Consider the following 23,092-nt stretch of genomic DNA (forward strand, 5'->3'; position numbering starts at 1 on the left):
TCCGCCAGCTAGCTGAAGCTCCGCCAGCTCGCGTTGCTGGGCAACGGAGTGGAACGTCCGCAGATGGCCGCCATCTTACCACAGGCAGCTCTCTCGCCGAGAACATTGTGTTGATGGTGAAACATTCAAACATTCAAGACATAACTTGCTTAATTCTCAAACGTTTAGGTTATTATAAACATCAAAGTAGAAAGCTAATTATCACACTACAGACGAGGTCCATATTTATTTTATAAAATAAAAACGTAAATATTTCACGTTTATTTGCCCCATGACTCAACTTTATTTATCCCTTGAGATGACTCCCTCAGGGAAATTCAAGTCCCCAGTAGCTCCAACACACACATAGGATCTCTATAAACCTAAAATACAGTATGATATAGAATAATTAATATAATAATATAATTAATATAGAATAATCTAAAACAAAGTGTAAAAAAGAATATAGGCTATACAAGATATACAAAGTAAAGAGAGTTAAATAAAATAAGTTATAGCACTATGGTTGAGTTATTGCCCATATTGCACTACACTTGTGTTAATTACACATTGTATAGTCTGACCATAAATAGAAAAGATATTGCACAGATGACAGAATAAATATAATATCGCACAGGGTCTTTTAGTATGTGAAATAGTGTAAAATCGTCGAGATTTCTGCAAGATAAGAGTAATAGCGTCAGAGCATATCACTTACCGTAACTATGGTTACCTCAGGTTTGACTGTCTCCCGGACATCTCACCCTGTGGTAAGATGGCCGACTTGTGCGGACGTTCTAAACTCAGACGTAACACATCTAGAAATAAAGAAATAAACAAGAAAAAAAAAAGAAAACATCTGAAGTGAGACATATCCGGGACTCAGTTTAGGAATAAGACCATAAAACGGAAGTTTTTTTATTTTATTATTATTCTTGCTGGTCACATGTAAAGAGAAAAAAAAAGGGACAGAAAATTTTCAGTTGGTACCTTGTGATGTGTGAACATTTTGAGTAACTTCCAATGTACTTTTAACCACTGTTAGTTGTTTTTTTTGTGTGTGTTTACATGGCAGTGACTAGGTTTTCCTTTAGTCATGTCTCCATTAAAGGAGAATTCCGGCATTTTTACAAACATTTCCCATCTGTTGGAGACCCAGGAAAGTTGGCCAAAGGGAAAAACGGGAGAAATTTTCATGCCCGCTGCGCAAAGTTGTCCGATTGCGCTGATTTCCATGAAAGCGGGCTCTATCGAGCAAGCTTTTAACCTTTCCTGAGGCTCTTAACGTGTATCAAAATACTTTTTACCGAATTGGCCGTGGTGTCAGCAGCAATACAATTCAACCCAGGGGTTAACCATACCATTAGCTAGCACAGACATTATACATTTTGAGATTTCAAAAACAGCGCACTTACCTTTCTCAGCTTCCGTGTTCCACAGGCGTGCGCACAAATTAATCGATCGCCGAAGTCATACACTATAGTATTCCAAAATTGTCTTTTTGTCCACCAAAAACGACCCTTGGGAACCGAACTACACACCGACTTCGCACATATTTGTCTCAAATATAGGCAGCTGACAAAGACAAGGTGAGTACATAATGATATCTGACTGCTGAGGCATACAGTATTATAGGATCCCACTTGGGGAAAGCACAACAAAACAAGAAAACCAGAATCCTAGTGGTGGTCATTATTTACCTTTACATAGTTCCAAAACCTGCCCCAGGGGGTCACCCCCTCCTCCCTATCACCACTCAATCTACTTAGCATACATTCATAGGATGCAGATTCAGTCATTGCACACAGCCATTATTTCACATGTGGAATTTCTGATGCTTTCCAATGTCTTAAAATGACTCGACAAGCTGTTGTTGTACCCACTGAGATGAAAATTTCCTAGATTGAAATGGCAGGCAGTGACACTTTTAGGGTTCATACTGGTGTTGGGCGTGGTCATGATGTATCATTTGGAATGGGGAGGGGCCAACAGTTAACGTCACTGTTCTTTGGTAGGGGTCGGTCAATAGCCGCTTTCGGACAGACCGTTCTAAGAAAGTAGTTATCAGAACTACCCTCCTCGAATTTCGTTCTGATAACTGTCCTTCCCCAGCGGAACTGTTTCAGTCTGCATTCGCACATGAGTCGGGACCAGGTTGGGACTGATGCGCCGCGCGCAGCCGTCTGCGTCAGTGACGTGTTACGTTAGCCGTTTAGCGCTACATTTAACAACAAAACAAAACAAAACAAAACAAAACAAAACAAAACAAAACAAAACAAAACAAAACCCGGTAAAAGTAAGGAGAGAAGAAAAAACCCCACAAAGAAGCTAATATGGAGAGCGGGGAGGCCACTGTGTTCATGGTCTGCATGACGGGGATATTAATCATGGACAATCACATGGGGCCAAGCGTCTAATATCGAGGCTGGAAGAGCTCACAGAGAGAGTCAGGAGACGATACTTTTTTATTTCATGAAGCAGAGCGCTGCAGACAAGTACCAGTGTAAGTTTAACTTATTAAACACCCGCCGGTTCTGTCTGTGTGGGATGAGGAAACATTTCAGCCGTGATAGCATGACATGGGGCGTAGCTACCGACCACCAAACACCTCCCTCAGATCGTTCTATAGAACCATGAAAAGACCCGACCTCGGAGAAGGAGCTAAATGGTTATAGGAACTAAGGGAGAAAGCCCCGAGTTCCTGTATGTCCGAACACGGGAGAAAACGGCCCCGCGGATTAAAAGGTTATTAGAACTGCCAAAGGTTCCTACAGTCCGAAAGCGGCTCATGTCCCCCCACTGCTAGCTCCACGCCTCTTACCCAGTCTGCTTCTCAGCCCACACCCAGTTGTTCCTGTTTAGGCTCTTGGGTGCATGGCTACATTTACACTGTCAGTTAAATGTTACCCAATTCCGATTTTTTGCTCTCATGTGACACAGATCGGATATGTTTTTTGACGATGTAAATAGGACAAGGACGCATGCATTCGGATATTTTGAGATCGGATACAGGCCTCCTTCATATGTGGAAATTTATCAGGAAATTTATCGAATCGGATATGTGACAATGCGACCGCCGTGTAAACAGGCAGATCGGATATTCTTACACATTGCGTTCCACACGTCATTAAATAAGCGATAATTTACATTTTTTGTCGCACGTGGTAAGCTAGTGAATGCGAGACGCATAAACATACAAAGAACATGTCGGAGGAGCTTCATCAAAGCCCGCCACAACATTCTCCCACCAGTCCTGGGATCGGTCTCGCACCCAGACACTCCTGAACAGCTGAGGAGGCAATAATTGCAGCGTGTGCACAGGATGCAATAATGGCCCTTTCCCTCCTTCTCTGCCTTAAAATCCTGCCAATGTTGGGCGAACTTCTCATGTACCGTCACACTAGCATCACACCTATGTCAACGTTGTCCATTTGCCTCAGCAGCAGAGTTTGGTAAACACTTAAGTAGGCATGCGCGATGTTTCAGGTGATAGGCAAGTGTAATCGCGGGATTCAGATATGAGTCACATTATTAAAGTACGTGTAACCACATGTTAAAAAAAATCGGATTTAGGCAAAAAAAATCAGATCTGGGCGTCAAGACTTGCAGTGTAAATGTAGCCCATGTTCTCAGATTTCGCTAAGAAAATTGGAGACACCATTTCTGCTTCCGTAGGAGAGGTAGGTCTGTTGAGGATTCCAGTGCTGAGGTGGTGATGATGTTTATTAGCCATTGCCCCGACCCCAGTCTTGCCATGTCTTTTCAGCTGAAGGCTCCAGAGCAGTGGACCGCAGCCGAGATCCAGGAGCGTTTGGATAGCCACACTAGGCATGTGAGACGGCCTGTGGCCCAGACCCATCATATGTTCGGCCTACCAGCGTATAGTCAGAGTCCTGTGGCTGATTCTCTTCCCCCGCTGGGTTCAGGGGTGTCTCCATGTGACTCATCAACATGTCAGCCATCAAACAAACTTACTTCTGTGTCCCTTTCTCCTTTGGCCTCCGGTCACTCTGGGTCTGGTGAGTTTGCGTCCTCACACAGGCCTGCTTCCTGGAACCCGCTTTCCGAGGCTACCTCTGATTCACCTCCTGCTGCCGTTCCTCAGCCAGTCACAGGGTCTGGTGTGCAACAGGTGGTTGCCATGTTTGACAAGGTTTTGTCCTTGTGTAATGTCTCCCTGGCTAACAGCCAGGTGGTCGTCAGCCAGCCCAGAGACAGTCCTACCGTCCCCACAATCAGCGGCAGTCTGAACCTTCTTTGCGCAAAATTTGCAGTTCTGGGGACCACTCGACCCATGCTCACTGCAGAACAGGCTGTGCCTCCACTGCTTTAACCCTGGCCATGTTAGACGGACATGTCCACAGCTCTCCAGTGGCTCAATGCTAAGACTGTGAAAGACGCCCATCCGCTACCCCACCAGGCTGACTGTCTTGGATGTTGCGTCGCTTCCGTCCTCTTTGGATGACTGGGGATCTGGTCCCAGGCATCGTTCAGCCTACCTTGCTGACCACATCACCACCTTGGCAGTCTGGTCACGATGTGTTGCCCTCATTGCCAACGCAGAGCTTCGATACCGGTTACACATGCACTTGCTCTCGCAACCACTAGAGGTTGTTTACTCTCTGAACATAATTACGGGTCGTGTCTGTCTGCAGGAACGTGCGACCCAGGATCACTTTTTGGGGACAAGGACAGCCGCCAACATGTCACGATGCTGACCTGAAACTCCCTCGGCCTTAATCCCAGAATTACTTCTGCCAGGTGCGTGACTCTCAAACTTTAAAGTGTCTGGACACAGTTATTGGTCACATTTTTCAGCCCAAACTCAGGTAATTTGCTGCTGAAATTTTTCCATCTCACAAACATCAGAGGCAGGCAGCACAAATTAAACCAAACAGCTCTGGGTGTATTTGAGGCATGTGCAGCCATCGACATGGAAGGAAAGACATATCTTTCATGCTCATCAAATGATGAAATAACTGGAAAAGAATGAGGTAGAAGTCTCACTCTGATCACACATGATAGGATTCACACTTCAAACTGTCTGCGTGTGCAGACGCTCGTCACCGAAGGGCCCTGCAAAACAAAAACGAAAGCATCAATTATCACCGACAGCGTGTGTAATGTACTGCAATCCTGAATAGAACATATTATTTAGTTTCAGACTGACTTTTCACTTCCAGCTACATGTGTTTTGATTTCCACGAGGCAAAGCAGAGCAGCAGATGTGCCCGTTTTTAACCCAGAAATGATTCTGAGTGCATAGCAAAAAACTCAAAAATAGGAAAAAGAACATTTAGAAAGCAGCATACGAGAAAAATAAATTCTAAACAGAAATATTGGACATTAAATATTCTAATACTTTTTATACTCCCTTATTATTTGACTTCACCATTTAAGTAACACTCAGTGGGGTCACATGGCCCTGAAAGGATCGGATTATTGGCTAAATTACAATCAGACTGAGTTGAGTAAGGGTAATTCTCCTTGGATATATGGCGGTGAATGAATGGGATCAGAGGCACAAAGCGTGTCATACCCCGGTATGATAGGTGGCGCTGTACCCATTCCAGCAGTTGCTAATAGAGCCACTTCCTGTTGACCTCTGCACCACCAACAACAACAACAAACTCAGGCGTTGGAGAAAGATGGAGAACGCAGAGCCAGATGAAGCTACGTCCCTCTACATTTGGTCTGTGATGAGCTGCTTGTTGCACAAACTCGATGCCCAACGGAGCATTCTCCATCGCGTTGTTTGTTTCTTTCTGACGGCGACAACAACAGGAATATCGTCTCCTTTGACTTCCGGGTCACGACCCCGGGAAAACATCTGGAGCATGCGCAGAACGCAAAGTCTGATTCACCACGTGCTTCAGCGTCTACGAGCAGGTTTAGAGTGACTTTCAACCCAGTTATCTCGGGGTCTGAATCCGATTTGTCAGATTAAGGTGTCTACATGCACTTAATAACTCAGTCTGATTGTAATTTAGCCAATAATCTGATCCTTTCAGAGCCATGTGACCCCAGTGATTGAATGATCAGAAAAGCCCCCAGTAGTGAAAAAGGACTAACGTCCACAGTAGTAGCTGAGATGATGCCAAGATGATGAAAAGAATTCTCTCTCCCTGCGCACTTTATGCCAAAAATCCCAACTTCAGCGTAAACTTTTAGAGACATTTAAACCTTCATAGCTTTAAATGGATTTAGACATCATCAGCTTTGTCAAATAAGTAACTGACAGAAGTCGATGTTGCAGTTGCCCAGCAACAGGAGGCTGCCACTTTTGGCTGTGCTTCTGCGACAAAGGCAGCGTGATGGAGGAGTTTTGGAGTCCACGGAGCGTATCCCCAGTGATCGGGAGCTCTGGGGTTTTTCTGTTTGCCATCATATAACCAGAGAAGGGTAGAGCAGCCAAAAATTGTACTCGAGTAAAAGTACTGTTACTTTAGAATAATGTGACTCAAGTAAAAGTAAAAAGTATTCATCCAAATAATTACTTGAGTAAGAATAAAAAAGTGCTTGGTGAAAAAACTACTCAAGTACTGAGTAACTGTTGAGTAACGTCTGATTTATTTGTTAACACAAGCATTCAATCAGACAGACAAAAATACTAAATAATCATCTTTAGGCAAATTAGAGTTTATCCAATTGATCAAATAAATTAAAATGAATGAATTAATTACAAAATAGCTTAAATTAAAATAATCCAGGTAAATTCAAGTACTTCAATAAAGAATAAAAGAGACTTAGGAAATGTTTAAAACATATGTAACCCATATGTAACCTAAAAAACAAACATTCACCTATCCATGGGGGGAAAAACGAGTTTAGGAAACTTAGCGCTACATGTTTCCTCAAGTTAGATGTTGAGTTTCTGCTGAAATGTGCGTTTGTTTTGGTTGCCACAGAAGACACATAATGTAGCTGCTGTTTCTCACTCTTTGTAAGGTAAACATGCTTTCAGTATGAGGCCTCGTCTGTTCTGCTTTGTGTTTTCTCTGTTTTTTTTATGTTTTGTGCTTTTCCTCAACAGTTTGGCTCCAGCAGATTCAGTTAATGTGGAAGACTTTAAATGCTCGGATGTCATATTGCATCAACATATATTACAGCAGACTGAGGAAATAGTTCAAAGTATTTTTCTGGGAACAGCCTGATTGCATTTAGAGCAGCTCAGTGAAACTAACTGCTGAAAATAATGTAGCTGTGAGACTCTATGTATTGACCCCTTGTGGCCCCCCAGACCCGCTCTGAGGAGCCGCATGTCTTTAAAGTGTCGCTTGTCTTTTTGAGTGTAAATAGATGCGCCCCCTACAGGCCGGCTGCCATCACTCCTCCTCCTGCTATACTTCACACTCTGACTCCACGGCTCCTCATTCACTAGAAGATGGCGGACTGCGCTCCACTATTAGATGAGGAACTCTCGTCCTTTGTCTTCAATTACCTGACAGAAAACTCCGGCAGCCAGGTAAGACCAAGACCTCTCTGGATACACTATTCCTCGGGCTTTGCGGTCCCGGGTGCGTCTTTGCACGTCGCGGGCCGTGGTGCCCGCTACGCCCGGTTGTTGAGAGTCTCTATCGGCTTCTCAGCAGCATCTCCCCGGCACAGCGCAAGCCGGTGCCTCGGTGTACATGCATGCGTGTGTGTGTGTGTGTGTGTGTGTGTGTGTGTGTTAACATCTACTCAGACTTGACGTCTGGCTTTCACGTGTCTTGGAGGAAATGTCATCAGCATTGTGGGCTTTGATGGATGAAAAGGAATGAATGTTTTGGAACCGGGAGCTGGAGGCTGAGGGCAGCCGGGGAGCCGCTGCCTTGCTCGGGGAGGATTATTTGGTATTCACGGGGGCGCTTTGGAAACTTTAGACGCATTCTTTGGGTGAAGTTTTATCATTTCGGTGCCGGGGACTTGGACACGTGGTGCGTGCCTCTTAACGCGTGGACGTTGTGCTGGAGGATTATTACGATATTATGACATTATGACAAACGAACCGGCTCAGAGAGCGCTTGTTTCGGAGCATTTTGTGCGGAGAAACAGGCGCGATCGTGTGTTTTTGTAACTGGAGCTGTGCTCTCCTGGTGGGACTCGGCTCAGATGGTCAAAGTGTGCAGTTCCCGGGGCACTGCGGTACATCAGCGCGGTGTAATGTTGCTTCTCCTGCTTCATTATAAGCCGCTTTATGCCACCGCACGGCGGATTTAACCGGGCATCTCTGGGTGACTCCAGGCACTCTGTTGCGCTCCCAAAGTTGAGCAACACCCGCTGATTATCCATATACGGTCAACTTATTAGACCATCTCCTTCAAAAGCGGCGACAGCACACGGCAGACAGTCGGGTTTTTTTTGGGGGGGGGGTCAGCTGAGAAAAGTTGGTGCGATTCTGCGTTTTCGTAACCGTTTGCGTAACCGGCTGACGGAGGTTACAAAACGCGTCTTGTTCACACGATTGTTTGCATTGGCAGAGTGGATCCTATGTGTGTCTGATGAGGGTGATTATGGCACGTTGTGTCTGTTTGGAGGGGTGGGGGGGCGTCACAGGGGGGCTGATGAGATAGGAAGAAGGAAGCGTGAAAAGGTGGCGACATTTGCGGGTCCTTATGTTCACGCATCCGACCTAAAAAACGTGCATTTTAGCATTTATATTCTGAACTTAATCTCCCTGCTGGCTGCAGAGCACGCGCGGATTAGTCCCGTCCACGCAAAGCCAGAACACGGCGCGTCATCGGGATGCGGGCTCCTGCATCACAGGGTGACATAATTGCGTCGCGGTGGTTGTCAGTGATTTGAATTCGGGGTCATCGTGGAGGATGTGAGGCTTGGGTGGTGCTGGTGGAGCTGTCACAGCTGATTGGCACCTTTAAGCAGGTTAAATCGGTGTGTGTGGTGGGGTCCACGGAGACCGTGGGCTATTTATAAGCTGCAGCAGTGACATGTGCTGCCACGGAACACGCATGCAGCGCGCACAGGAAGATGTTTGCATCAAAGCTCTCCATAATTCAGCAGATTATGTGCCAACATATTGCTCCTAAAGGGGCCCAACAGCGTGCCTGCCCAATGCACAACACAGCTCTGTAATGTAATGTGGTGACAGTGTGTCCCATGTTATCACCGCTGCATCCAAATAAGACTCCACTTCAGCCCCATAAAGGTGCAGAGCGGGTTTGCTCTCAGTTCAGGGGGGAAATGGGTTAAGAATAATGCGCCATGGGATGCTTACGGTTCCAGGATGAGCATAAAAGAAGCTGAGATGTGTCTGCAGGAGGGAGAAACACACAGTCCTACAACACGCTGCTGTATTGCAGTCACATCTCTGCTGCAAAGTCCTTGAGTGGCACAGAGGCTGAAGGATAAAACGCAGCTTAAGTAAAGAGAGGAAGGAAAAATAAAGAAATCAGACTGAGAGCTGCATCACACGGTTGTTGCTTCGTGGTTATCTATTCTACAAGCGCTGCATTAATATGTTAATATTTACTCCTGGTTATCAGGGCGGGCTGATGGCTTTCCCGTTGCTCTCACCGTGCGTGCATGTGCGCGTGCACGCGTGTTTTAGTGTGTGAGAGAGAGACAGACGCTCGCCCCTGCCGGCTGGTTATTGTAGTACTCTATCCTCGTGACTGGTGTTACAGAACTGGGCTGCTGCAGTCATGTGAGTTGTAGTTGGTGGGCGGGGCCGAGGGAGGTGTTACCGTGACGTAGGGGAGGGATGGGCAGTCCCTCCCCCCTCCTCTTCCTCCTGACATGTGACTGCCTCCTCTCTGGTTTTCATACACTTTCTGCCGCTTTACTTTCCTCTCTCACAGCACACAAACACACTTCTTTTTTCCTCCCGTTTGTCATTCAAATCAACTCCTAATCCATCTTTTCCCATCTCCCCGCGTTTCACAGGCTATCGATCACACATTTCAATAAAGCTGCTGCATCATCTGTGGAGGAATAAATACAATTCTGAACTTGCTGAAGCATTGTTTTTTTGGGAAATCGAATGTTCTTTGTTCTTCTGCAGACGAGAAATGTCTAAATATACCAAACTGTTGGACTACTTCACACAAAACATTCATATTAGGGCCCGTTCCACGATGGTTCTGTTGGAAAACAGCAACAAATGCACATTAACATCAGAAACTGTTGCCTGTTTTTATAGGTCGCATCAAAACTCAGACATCCAGAGGGCTTTTATTTCCTGGCCGTGGAAGTCAGGGTTTCCAACAACGTGTCTTTGGCATTTGAAATATTTTTACTGCTAAATGTTCCCAACAAAGTCATCGACCACAATGTTATGAGACGTTATGAGACAAAGAGTCTAATTTCAGTCACGTGTTGCAGCTTATTGAATGTTGAAGAACTGTTCAGATGTCTTTTGAATTTGTCTTTCTGTTGGCGAGTTCAGTCAGCTCACTGTGAGAAGGTTGAGGCGTCTTAGATCTGTGGCAGGTGGATAAAAGTCAGGGATCAGGAAGTGTAGGCTTGTAGTTCTGGTTGAGTTGTGGATCAGGAAGGAACTCGCCATGTCATGGGTTTTTTTGCCACGTTTTTAGTTTCTGTTTAAGTTTAGTTAAGTTTTAGGTTCAGGTCTTGTTTTTAGTTGACAGAAATTCTGTCAAGGAGGATGGATGCAAACTTCAGAAGTAAAGCCGGCTGCCTCTTTCAGCAGAGATGTTAACGTGAACCACTAAAGCGACTGAATCTGAGCATGAAACCTTTTTTTAAATCAACAAACCATCGGTGTGTTTGGTTTGTGAGAAGTTACGAGACAAAGAGTCTAATCTAAGCTTATTTAATGTTGAAGAACTGTTCGGATGTCTTTTAAATTTGTCATTTTGTGATCATTTCTGCAACAACACTACAAGTCTTTCTGTTGGCGAGTTAATTCAGCTCACTGTGTCAGATCTGTAGCAGATGGATAAAGGTCAGATATCTGGTTCTGTTTGAGTTGTGGATCAGGAAGGATCTTAAGTTGTGTTTTATTAGCTTTTGTTAGCTTTGGAGTGTAATTTTAGCTCAGGCCGGCTGCCTCTTTCAGCACAGATGTTAACGTGAACCACTAAAGCGACTGAATCTGAGCATGAAACTCTTTAAAATCAGCTTTTGAATAGACTTGTTTAGCTTGATGATAGCACGTTTTTCTGGATTAGCACACCTGCTGGGCAGTTTCTGCTGGGACACCTAAACCCAGAGCTCGTGTTTGGGATCGCAGATGGTCCTCCTTCAGCGGTGATCATTGACCGGGAGCGGAGGGTCGATCTTGGTCCACTCAGGGGATTGACTCCTGGAAGATCAGTCTGACTTAGCGTCAGTCACCCCATCCTGCTGTAACAGGACACAGCCGGCCCCGGGCCCCACGCTGGTAAAATATTAGCCGCAGCACATCTCGTCCGTTCTGCTGTTCAGGCGGTTAAGCAACCTTGGTCCAACGCGGAGAAAGTCACATGTAAACTGAGAGCACACGTGTTGTTTTCCAGGGAGAAAAAGGGTTTTGCTGCTCTGACATACAGGCGGCGGTCGTTCAAACGTTTGTTTCTGTCGGGTTAATTTTGGAAGTGCAGATCTGGAGGTCAAGTGCAAATAGCTGCTCGTACAAGTAGCACGTTTCCCTGTTCTACTGTTCTACTTAAAGATGCAGTTGGCATCCAAACAATGTCCAGAAGAGCGATGCATTCTGGGATGTAAAGTAATCCGTGTGCTGTCCAAAATGAAGCGAATCCGGCCTGAGAAAGTGTTAAATATTGGACTTTGCTGTGGCCGTTTATGTTTGTGGATCATGGGTTCTGTCAGTTTGGTTTTCTTTGGGCGGGTTGGAGTGTACTTTAGTTGATCTGGAATCGGAATCTGTGGTTCATTTTTTTGTATTTGAAATTGTTTGGATTGTTTTGGTGGCTTTTGGACCCTCCGATTAATTAGGCGAGGTTGTGGTTAAACGATTTTTTGACCACTTTCAGAGCTTGTAAAATCAGATGAAGTTAACTTTCGTTTTTCATCCAAATTGTGAGAGATTTTTATTTTTTTGTTCATATTTTTTTTTGTTAGAAATAAACTACATATATTTTTTAAACAATCAACTCTGAAGTGCGTGCAAAAACAAAACCACCTGTTGCCACCCACGGCCTTTGTTAAAATATATAGTTTGGAAGCTTAAAAAGCCGCGACAGACTTATTACTTATGAAACTCTTTTTAAATAACGCCCACATAGAGCAAACGTGGGAAAAATGAATTCAGATTAAAGTCGTTTCTGGGCTGCTGTGTGGCCTCAACAGTCAGCACCTCATGTTTCCATGATGCTTCGGTGTCTGCATGTGCACGCTAATGTGTGCACGAGCTCTGATGAAGCAGGCGGTCAGCTCTCATCCCCTATCAGCTATCAGGTGATCCTATCCAGTTTCAAAGAGGAAGTCACACAGTCCCCTACTGACCGAATTCAGGTAGCTGGATGGCAGGATTCGGTCTGATGGGGGGATTCTGCAGTTTAAAGCTTTCACGCTTTAATTATGGATGAATAAAAGCTGTGAATCTAAATAAAAATGAGGTTTATAGCTTGGAAAATAAGCGATTTAATTTTTTATCTATGGAACAATCCAGTGGAAACTTTATGAAGGTAGAAACCACCACGTCAAGCAAACAAGAACAGGCGGATTACTCCTTTAATTTTCACGTACTTTCTGTCTCAATCCTGCTCCACCAACAGACTCAAAAACTCTTTTTTTCCTCCGGCCATCAGGACATCTCAGTGATGCACTTCTGAATTTCACTGGTCACTTTCTATTTTTAAACTGTTTTTTAAAATTCTTAGATTGTTTTTAAATTGTTTATAATTATGTCTTGCTACTGGATGCTTGAATTTCCTTCGGGATCAATGAAGTATCTATCTATCTATCTATCTATCTATCTATCTATCTATCTATCTAAAAGCGTTGCGTGTTGGAAGCTAAAATGACGAGATTTCCACGTACGAAGGCAGATAAATACGATTTAAACGAGAGAGACGAGCAGAAAGTCCGGAGTCTGAATATCAGGACTGTAACGATCCCCCCAGCAGTGATGGATGCAGGGCTTACAGGCAGTGACTGGGATTTACTCGGTGCCAGGGGCGGACTGATCGACTCTCAGCTCTTGTTAGCATCTCGGCTCACACTCTGAAGCTTCTGTGGACCTCAGCCCATCATCCTGTGTTTGGGCCACAGTTCTGCATATTATCCTCCTCACTGCCCCTGTCCCCGGCTGCCTGAGTGGGACTCACCTGGCCTGCACAGACACACTCATGATAACCTCACACAGGCGTGCATACACAACACAAAATAAAGTAGCATAATGTGGAATCTTTGGGCACATATTCTGGCTTCTGGAGCCACTGGTGAGCAGGTCGGTCGGCATATCAAGACGCTGTCAGAAGGTGGAACAATGTGTCCTTCTGACATAATCTGGCAGATTGGGATGGGAAAGCGTTGGGGGGATTATTTTCTATGTGCAGCCAGAAGCCTGGTTGTCAACTTTGGCTAGCTGTGTCAGATTTGCTGAACCACTGTGAGGATAACGCTCCCTGTAGCAGGGCTGTGGAGGCCTGCGTCCTCGCTGGTGATGGAAATCTGTGCATTTCTGTCGGTATATTTAACCACGAATGTATTTTGATGAGCGGCTGATCCCTGTTGTGCCTGGATGTGTCAGTGTGGTCGCTGGGAATGCGGTTGCTTCCTCCCAAATCCCTCTGAGGTTCGTCAGGCATCCGGCTCAGACCCTGAATCCCCCCCGGGGGCCTGTGCTTGTGCCTTATAAAGCTCATGTGTGCATACATCTTTGGGGCGAGTCACGTATTTGACTGTGCCGTTGCTAGCTAACATGCGAGCCGAGGCAGGTGAGGAGGGGGGGGGGCTCTCAATAATTAATCACCTGGTGATTCATCAGCTGCTTACTCAGACTTTTCTTGGCTTTTAGAGCCAAAACTCACGCAGACATATTCACAATTTCCGGATTTGATATCATTTCTGAACAAAAGAAGCTGAGATCTTTTCCACTCGTAGTTGTCAGACACATCTTGTATGGACTTGTTAGCTTAAAAATGACTTGAAACATGAGGGAGATTTATGTGTCTGTGATGCTGCAGCTGAATTGCTTTCATTAGAGCCTGAGAGATGCAGAATATCTGCAGCTGATGATGAAAAATGAAGGGGTCATTGTTTATTAACTTTCCAGCAGCGTAATTATTCTGCACCACCCTCTGCTCTGCTAGGATATATTGGGATATATTGGGATATTTTGGGATATATTTTGGGATTATTGGGATATATTGGGATATATTTTGGGATATTTTGGGATTATTGGGATATTTTGGGATATATTGGGATATATTTCGGGATATATTGGGATATATTTTGGGATATTTTGGGATTATTGGGATATATTGGGATATATTTTGGGATATATTGGGATATATTTCGGGATATGTTGGGATATATTTTGGGATTATTGGGATATTTTGGGATATTTTGGGATATATTGGGATATATTTTGGGATTATTGGGATATTTTGGGATATATTGGGATATATTTTTGGATTATTGGGATATATTGGGATATATTTCGGGATATATTTTTGGATTATTGGGATATATTGGGATATATTTTGGGATATATTGGGATATATTTTGGGATATTTTGGGATTATTGGGATATATTGGGATATATTTTGGGATTATTGGGATATTTTGGGATATATTTTGGGATTATTGGGATATTTTGGGATTATTGGGATATATTGGGATATATTTTGGGATTATTGGGATATTTTGGGATATATTTTTGGATTATTGGGATATATTGGGATATATTTCGGGATATATTTTTGGATTATTGGGATATATTGGGATATATTGGGATATATTTTGGGATTATTGGGATATATTTTGGGATATATTGGGATATATTTTGGGATTATTGGGATATTTTGGGATATATTTTGGGATTATTGGGATATATTGGGATATATTTCGGGATATATTGGGATTATTGGGATATATTGGGATATATTTTGGGAATATTGGGATATATTTTGGGATATTTTGGGATATTCTCTGCTACATATGCAACAAATAGCAATGAGAGTGATGTAACCAAGCGTTTGCTGCTCTGCTGAACAGACTGTGTGACGATGACACCCTTTCAAAATGATCCAGAGGACTTTTTCTTTTTTTGTAAAAGTTGGCACACATCCTCAGATTTGTACGCTGGCAGCGATCTCTCAGAAAGGCCTGCGCTGTACGTATTGACCCGTCATCAGTGTGTAGACTGCCCTCATTCGTGTGATCTGTCTCAGTTTCCATCCACACTGCTGGTGTAACGCAGCCATGTCTTTTCTGTATTCAGCTCGGGAGTAATTAGAAGGCTCCGGTTAGATGCTGTAGATCTTCCTTTATGGACGTTGCAGTTTTAATACGGAGCAGAGGTTTGCGGTTATTACTAAAGATATCACCCGGGCTCATTAGGCACCAGTTTTTTCCTGTGGCTTTTGTTTCTGGTGTCCTGAACAGAACAGGGTAAGGCTCTTGGGCAGCGCTAACCTTTAACCCAGTTTCCATACGGGGATAAACGGGGCTCGCAGAGGCTTATAGACCTCCATGGTGTTTTGGAAGTAACACAGCTAAGCAATATTTCTTTGTTTGATTGGTTTAAATCAAGGTTGCGTCACACTGATCTCAGCCGGGCTTCTGCTGCTCTTTATTTAGTGTGAACTCTGCAGCTCGAACCCCATCACACTCTGAAACGCACTGACTTGTGATTCATTTGCCATAGTGCTGCAGCTTATTCAATTTGACAATTTAGTCACTAATCTGACTTCATCTCTCCGGAGTAAGTCGTGGCGGAGTAAAATTTTACAGCGGGGGGAGTAGGTGGGGTCAGAGGTCAGCGGTAGGCCTGTCGCGATATTCAATAAATCAATTAATCGCATGATAATTAAAATTAGCTCGATCATTTTTCTGGCCATTTGCATGCTTGTTTGTTTTCCTCGCCTCTCTCTCTCTCCCTTTCGGGTCCTTTAGAGTAACGATGAGTGAACACAATATGTCAGTTCGAGTAGGCTACGCCTAATAAAGACAAAAAAGATGGAATTGGTTTCTAAGCTTTAGTGTGTGAGTGTTTCGAGATGCTGCCCTTTAGCATCGTGGAAAAGCCAGCATTTCATGGACTGTAGTCCATTTTATTCATTGTTTTTGGTTGTTTGTTCATTTATTGCGTTCTAGTGTTAAATATTCTTTAAAAATAAAAGTTTATTTCTCTTTGAAAAGGTGTACCTGCATTATTATACCATTATCATTGTATTAGATGAAAATTATCTCAGAACGACAATATTATGGCTTGTCGCAATAATTTCTGAGACAATTTATCGTCCAGCAAAATTTGTTATCGTGACAGGCTTAGTCAGCGGGAGAAACTGCTGCAGTTTTCATGCCGGCGTGCTCGTGCGCAGCAGGGTTTCCTAATAGCTCATCTTCCCCTGAGGTGGAACGCCACTCAGCCGTGCACGATGTCCAACACACACCACGGCTGACGTGAGTGGAGTGCAGTGAGAGTTTGAGAAAAGGAAGAGATGGAAAACAGCCCAACACGAAGGAGGAGGGCGAAGGTGTTCCTCAGCTGCCTCGTGCCTTTTTGATTTATATGAAAATCTTTGTTGCCGTGTTCCAGGTTGTTGGGAGTCGAACCGAAGACGTAAATTTCTCCTCCATCTCATCTCATCTCGTGCTCTCAGCCCTCAGTCGTGGTTTTTAATTCAGATTTTACACTTTACAGCCGGCGTCCTTATCGCCTCTCATCAGATCGCCCCGCTTCTTATTTACGGCTCTTATCTTTAAGCTGCATTCACACGCTCCACGGAGGAGCCGTCCAGGTTTTTTTGGCTGTTTACTCTTAAATCATCATTTGCATAGAGTTTTAACGTTCCTGCAGGCGAGCAGGTTCATCAGCGGGATGAATGATTGCTTTGAATTAAAATCTTACTCCTTTAGCTTCAGCGTATTACTTTGAACTGTTCTCAGGGAACCTGGCTCTCAAATAAAACCTCCAAAGTACCTCAAACTAACTGAAAACAGCAAAAAGACGATGTGTTTCCAGGAAATGCTATTTTTTTAGTTTAGGGGGCAATGGTTGCTTTCCAGATATTTGGGGATATTTCTTTGCTTCAGGACTTGGAGGCCTCAGTATGCTTCTCCGTCCTTTCGAAGTTCTCCGTCGGTATGACGGATACTCAAGGCAGTTTCCCTCCCGATCAGTAGGCGTAGCTACGTTAAACGACCCAATCTGGCGACGTCTATGGTGAAATTAAATCGTTAAATTGTCTGTAAAAGTGATAAAATTGGTCTTAGCATAGATCTTATTTAAAAAAAACAAAAAGTTTGTGTCTCCAACTGGGTTAAAAAAACAATGAAAAACATCTTCATGTTGGTGTTTCGGAGCGTGTTACGATGCATCTATGACTCTACAGGAGGCCCCAGCAGCCTCCAACAGTAAGGAGCTGTGATGGAGAGTCGTGGCTCAAACGGGTTGAGAAACACTGGTGGATGGATGTCATTCTGCCGGCCTCTCGCTGTCCTAGCCCCGGCCTCTCGCTGTCCTAGCCCCGGCCTCTCTCTGTCCCAGCCCCGGCCTCTCGCTGTCCCAGCCACGGCCTCTCTCTGTCCCAGCCCCTGCCTCTCGCTGTCCCAGCCCCGGCCTCTCTCTGTCCCAGCCCCGGCCTCTCTCTGTCCCAGCCCCGGCCTCTCTCTGTCCCAGCCCCGGCCTCTCGCTGTCCCAGCCCCGGCCTCTCGCTGTCCCAGCCCCGGCCTCTCTCTGTCCCAGCCCCTGCCTCTCTCTGTCCCAGCCACGGCCTCTCTCTGTCCCAGCCCCTGCCTCTCGCTGTCCCAGCCCCGGCCTCTCTCTGTCCCAGCCCCGGCCTCTCTCTGTCCCAGCCCCGGCCTCTCTCTGTCCCAGCCCCGGCCTCTCGCTGTCCCAGCCCCGGCCTCTCGCTGTCCCAGCCCCGGCCTCTCTCTGTCCCAGCCCCTGCCTCTCTCTGTCCCAGCCCCTGCCTCTCTCTGTCCCAGCCCCGGCCTCTCGCTGTCCTAGCCCCGGCCTCTCGCTGTCCCAGCCCCGGCCTCTCGCTGTCCCAGCCCCTGCCTCTCTCTGTCCCAGCCCCGGCCTCTCTCTGTCCCAGCCCCTGCCTCTCGCTGTCCTAGCCCCGGCCTCTCGCTGTCCCAGCCCCGGCCTCTCTCTGTCCTAGCCCCGGCCTCTCGCTGTCCCGGCCCCGGCCTCTCGCTGTCCCGGCCCCGGCCTCTCGCCGTCCCGGCCCCGGCCTCTCGCCGTCCCAGCCCCGGCCCCTCGCCGTCCCAGCCCCGGCCCCTCGCCGTCCCAGCCCCGGCCTCTCGCCGTCCTAGCCCCGGCCTCTCGCTGTCCCAGCCCCGGCCTCTCGCTGTCCTAGCCCCGGCCTCTCGCTGTCCCAGCCCCGGCCTCTCGCCGTCCCAGCCCCGGCCTCTCGCTGTCCCAGCCCCGGCCTCTCGCTGTCCCAGCCCCGGCCTCTCGGCGCCCCCTCGAAGCTCTTAGATGAGTGTCCCGCGTGGTCCGAAGCGTTTACTTTGAAAAAATTAGAGCGTTCAAAGCAGGGCGTGGCGTGGCGCTGTGGTAAGGGCAGAGAACCACTGGCGCCGCACTTTTTTGGCATTGAAAAAAAAAAAATAATAATAATAATTTTTTCGATATTGCAAAATTACTCATCGTCAAAACAACATTCACGATAATTTCGCAAACGATACATATCGCCCACCCCTAATGTCACAGGGGTCGCTAAAAGAACGGTCATGTACCTTAAGGCCTCGGTATGCTTCTCCGTCGCTATCCGTCAATCCGACTCCGTGGTCACGCAGAGGCTGTTAAACCTTTCCAAGTTCTCCGTCGGGATGTCGGATACCCAAGGCAGTTCACCTCCCGATCAGCAGGCGGCGCTACAGTGAACGATGGCGACCGAGAGAGAAAGACTGTTGTTGGAGTTGGAGCTTGTTGATGTGCAAATAATTTTGACCAAATGTTGCCCGGCACACAGTAAACTCTTTCAAAAATGGCGGCGTTGTTGTTCTGAGAGGAAGGAGCTAAACCGGGAAAGTGATTCAGGAAATGATGTTGTTAGCCGACCAATCACAACCCTTGAGGTCTCCGCGAGTCTCCGTCTCCTCGAAGGATAGATACATGGGAATGTTGGCCATAAATCAGCCTTCAGGAGGAAGTGAGGCCCACCAGGATCCCTGAACAAAGTTCTGGGTTCCGCAGCCTTTCCCTTGACCTAACATTTTCTCATAATCTGCACTTTTCGGATGTCTTTGTGTTCATCCAGTATAATCCAGAGTGTTTTTTTTACCTCAGATGGTTGATAAAGTGGCCTTTTGCTGCCTCGTGCTGCGTTAAAGGGATAGTTCGTCTCTTTTGACATGTGGAAAGTGCACATGAAGATGCAGAACAAATTGAAACTTAAGCTTTTTCTGTTTTGAACAATCTATTTAACATTCTGTCCAATTATTACTGTGTAAATGAGACTTTAAAGGGATAGTTTGCTACCTTCATCAACACCAAAACGAGGCTGGAACTCTGCTCACAGGACGCAGCAGGGGGTAAGAAGATGTTCAGAAATGATGTTGCTGATATGGGATGTTACACAGCTTCATGTCAGAAGAGGCGAACTGTCCCTTTAATGTTGAAAGAAAATGTATCCGAAGCTGTGACGATGCTCAAAGTTGTTTCATATGTTTGCTATAGAAATCTATCCCCAATCTATATTCCCTCTCATGGTTCAGGCCGTTTTTTTTGTCCAGGTTGTGAGTGCATGTCACATGTCCCAGCCTAACCTTTACTGGACATTTGTATTCATCACACGGACCCTGGTGGCCGTGTTGATAGTGTCAACATGAAAGCGAGCCCGTCATTCTCTGCACATTCTGCAGCTTTGCACAGCATCTGAGGACAGGGAGGGGTTGAAGGAGAGGGAATCCAATCTCATCCTGCAGCTCAGGGCTTTGTAGGGAACCAGGAGCGAGCCGGCTGCCCTATTTCTTTAAAGCTCTCCTCTTCTGTTACCTGATTTATCGCGGGGAGGGCAGCCACCTGGGAAATGTCTTATTTTAAGGCCGAAGGAGCGCACCGGGGGGTTTGGTCTCCGTCTAATATCTGAGGCGAGCAGAACGTAGAAGGATGCTGGTAGTTCTCCAACACTGAGAGTGTAACCAGCACCTGAAAGCGTGGCGTCGTGTGCCAACCAAATTTTATCTACCAGAGTGCCACCCCCCCCCACCCCTCCAGTAATCCACTGGTCCAGCAGGATTATTGCGTGTGATTACAACTCATGCTCCTCAACTTTGAGGATTACAAGGTGCTTTGGGGGGTAAAGCCATCTTGTGGCTTCTCTAAACAGCATTTCTGCTGCATCGTGTCATCCCGCATCGAGTCGTGACGCCGGCCGTCGTTTGAATAGTTGCACAAATGTGGCGGCAGGCCGAGCAGCTTCTAATGGTGAAAGCAAATCACATTTTGGCCCCACTGTTGGTACAGAAAGACTGTTTTAAAGGCTGATTACTCAGGAAGTTAACATCTGGGTAGCGCTGCCGTTAATGGAGCTGTTTTACAGGTTGTAGTTGGGGGGAACTACAGTTTTACTGTGTGCTGAATGTGCAGAGCAGGAGGCAGTCAGGAGGTCCAGCGATGTTTTGTGGTGCCTTTGATGGCTCGTTCCGACCCGACAGTTCTTCTTCAGTTGGCTCTCCTCTGCAGCACGAGTCCCCTCAACACGATCAGCTGCTCCTCACTGAGCTGCTGGGAAAGAGATGGGAACAGAACACGAGCAATGGGAGGTTTTACTTGCAGATCTCGTGTCATTTCAGCCTGCTGTTGCACATACTTTTGGTGTATATTGTTTTCATGGATTCATAATTCAGACCTACTTTCTGCCAACTATTCCTACAAATTTAATAAACAGTGAACACGTATTCACCATCAGTTTCTCTGCCTGTTTGCTTGGAACCTCGGCCTGTTAGTATTGAAAAAACTGAGTCTGGGACTCATTGCAGAATAAGAGAGCTTTTTACCACAAAGACACAAAATACTTCACTGGTGCCTCGGCTAACCGGTGTCTCTGGTAACCGGTGTCTCGGCTAACCGGTGCCTCTGCTAACCGGTGTCTCGGCTAACCGGTGTCTCGGCTAACCGCTGCCTCGGCTAACTGGTGTCTCTGCTAACCGGTGTCTCGGCTAACCGCTGCCTCGGCTAACCGGTGTCTCAGCTAACCGTTGCCTCAGCTAACCGGTGTCTCTGGTAACCGGTATCTCGGCTAACCGGTGCCTCTGCTAACCGGTGTCTCTGCTAACCGGTGTCTCAGCTAACCGGTGTCTCTGGTAACCGGTATCTCTGGTAACCGGTATCTCGGCTAACCGGTGCTTCAGCTAACCGTTGCCTCAGCTAACCGGTGTCTCAGCTAACCGGTGTCTCAGCTAACCGGTGCTTCAGCTAACCGTTGCCTCAGCTAACCGGTGTCTCAGCTAACCGGTGTCTCAGCTAACCGGTGCTTCAGCTAACCGTTGCCTCAGCTAACCGGTGTCTCAGCTAACCGGTGTCTCTGCTAACCGGTGTCTCTGCTAACCGGTGTCTCGGCTAACCGGTGTCTCAGCTAATGGGTGTCTCAGCTAACCGTTGCCTCAGCTAACCGGTGTCTCAGTTAACCGGTGTCTCAGCTAACCGGTGCTTCAGCTAACCGGTGCTTCAGCTAACCGTTGCCTCAGCTAACCAGTGTCTCAGCTAACCGGTGTCTCAGCTAACCGGTGTCTCAGCTAACCGTTGCCTCAGCTAACCGGTGTCTCAGCTAACCGGTGTCTCAGCTAACCGGTGCTTCAGCTAACCGTTGCCTCAGCTAACCGGTGTCTCAGCTAACCGGTGTCTCAGCTAACCGGTGCTTCAGCTAACCGTTGCCTCAGCTAACCGGTGTCTCAGCTAACCGGTGTCTCAGCTAACCGGTGCTTCAGCTAACCGTTGCCTCAGCTCACTGTTGCCCTCTATTTTGTTGCAACCAGCCTTTTTTTCTGCTGAATCACAGGCCAAATGATTGCAAATGCTCTGTGCTGCTTACAGACTGTACATTTTTTAACACAAACAGCTCATTACGGATCACGTGTCGGCTTCTCTGCTGCACCTGAGCGGATGTTTTGAAGAAAGCCGACCGCTCCTATTAAGAGGAGCCACAGTGTAACACTCATATTTAAAAGAGTTTAAAATCTGCAGTCGGACAAACTGTTGTACATCTCAGCAGAACGGCAGTTGGTTTATCTCTACTGTACAATGTACCGCACCAACCATGCACGTGAGTGTGTATGTGAGCGTGCACGTGTGTCTGAAAGAAAGTTTTTGTTGGTTGTGAGAGCTCTCAAGGGTGCTGGTGTAAATGGGAGAAAAGGTTGAAGGAAATTTCCATGCAATGGTGCAAGAGAGCACAGGGACAAAAGGACAAACACACACACACACACACACACACACACACACACACACACGCACACATACATGCCAGCATGGCATGTAGCCGTGGCAACTGTGTGGCAGGGGAAGGCAAGCAAGGACCGGTGTGAACATGCACCTTCACACAGGTAGCTTCACTTATCTGAAGCGGCCGCTCACAAACAGCTCAGCGTTATTGGATACGCTTCAGTGCAACACACACACATGCACACACACACACATGCACATGCACACACACATGCACTTAGCAGCTCTCCTCTTCCATTACTGCACTTTGAAATGTGTTTGTTGTTATTTTTAGCTCTGGTTGCTTCCTCACATAAAAGGCACATTAATGTGTGTCAGAGCCGGTGCGTGTGCATGTGTGTGTGCATGTGTGTGTGCATGTGCGTGCGCTCGCTGCACCGCCGGCTGTTATAAATAGATTGTTTGACATCGATGCGCTCTCATCAGCATCACATCACACACACTTGACTTGTGTTCGATCTCGGGTTCCATCATGATTACTAAAGATCACCACGTGGGCTCGGACAGCGATCCACTGACTCCACCTACACTGGAAAAAATGCCCCTCCAAAAATAAGTTAAAAAAACAACAAATACGAGATGTTT

General features: G+C 46.4%; 1 protein-coding gene across 1 annotated transcript in view; it reads left to right on the forward strand.

Annotated features, from left to right (window-relative positions):
- Positions 1-7,346: 7,346 nt before the first annotated feature.
- The window catches only part of ppargc1b (peroxisome proliferator-activated receptor gamma, coactivator 1 beta), a 115,051-nt gene continuing 99,305 nt past the window's right edge, over positions 7,347-23,092 (forward strand). Inside the window, exon 1 of the mRNA XM_075482006.1 lies at positions 7,347-7,444. Coding sequence (XP_075338121.1) covers positions 7,364-7,444 — 81 coding nt within the window. The 5' untranslated portion in view covers positions 7,347-7,363. The remainder of the gene's footprint in view (positions 7,445-23,092) is intronic.

Source organism: Odontesthes bonariensis, chromosome 13 (genome assembly GCF_027942865.1).
Source record: "Odontesthes bonariensis isolate fOdoBon6 chromosome 13, fOdoBon6.hap1, whole genome shotgun sequence".
Taxonomy (NCBI): Eukaryota; Metazoa; Chordata; class Actinopteri; order Atheriniformes; family Atherinopsidae; genus Odontesthes; species Odontesthes bonariensis.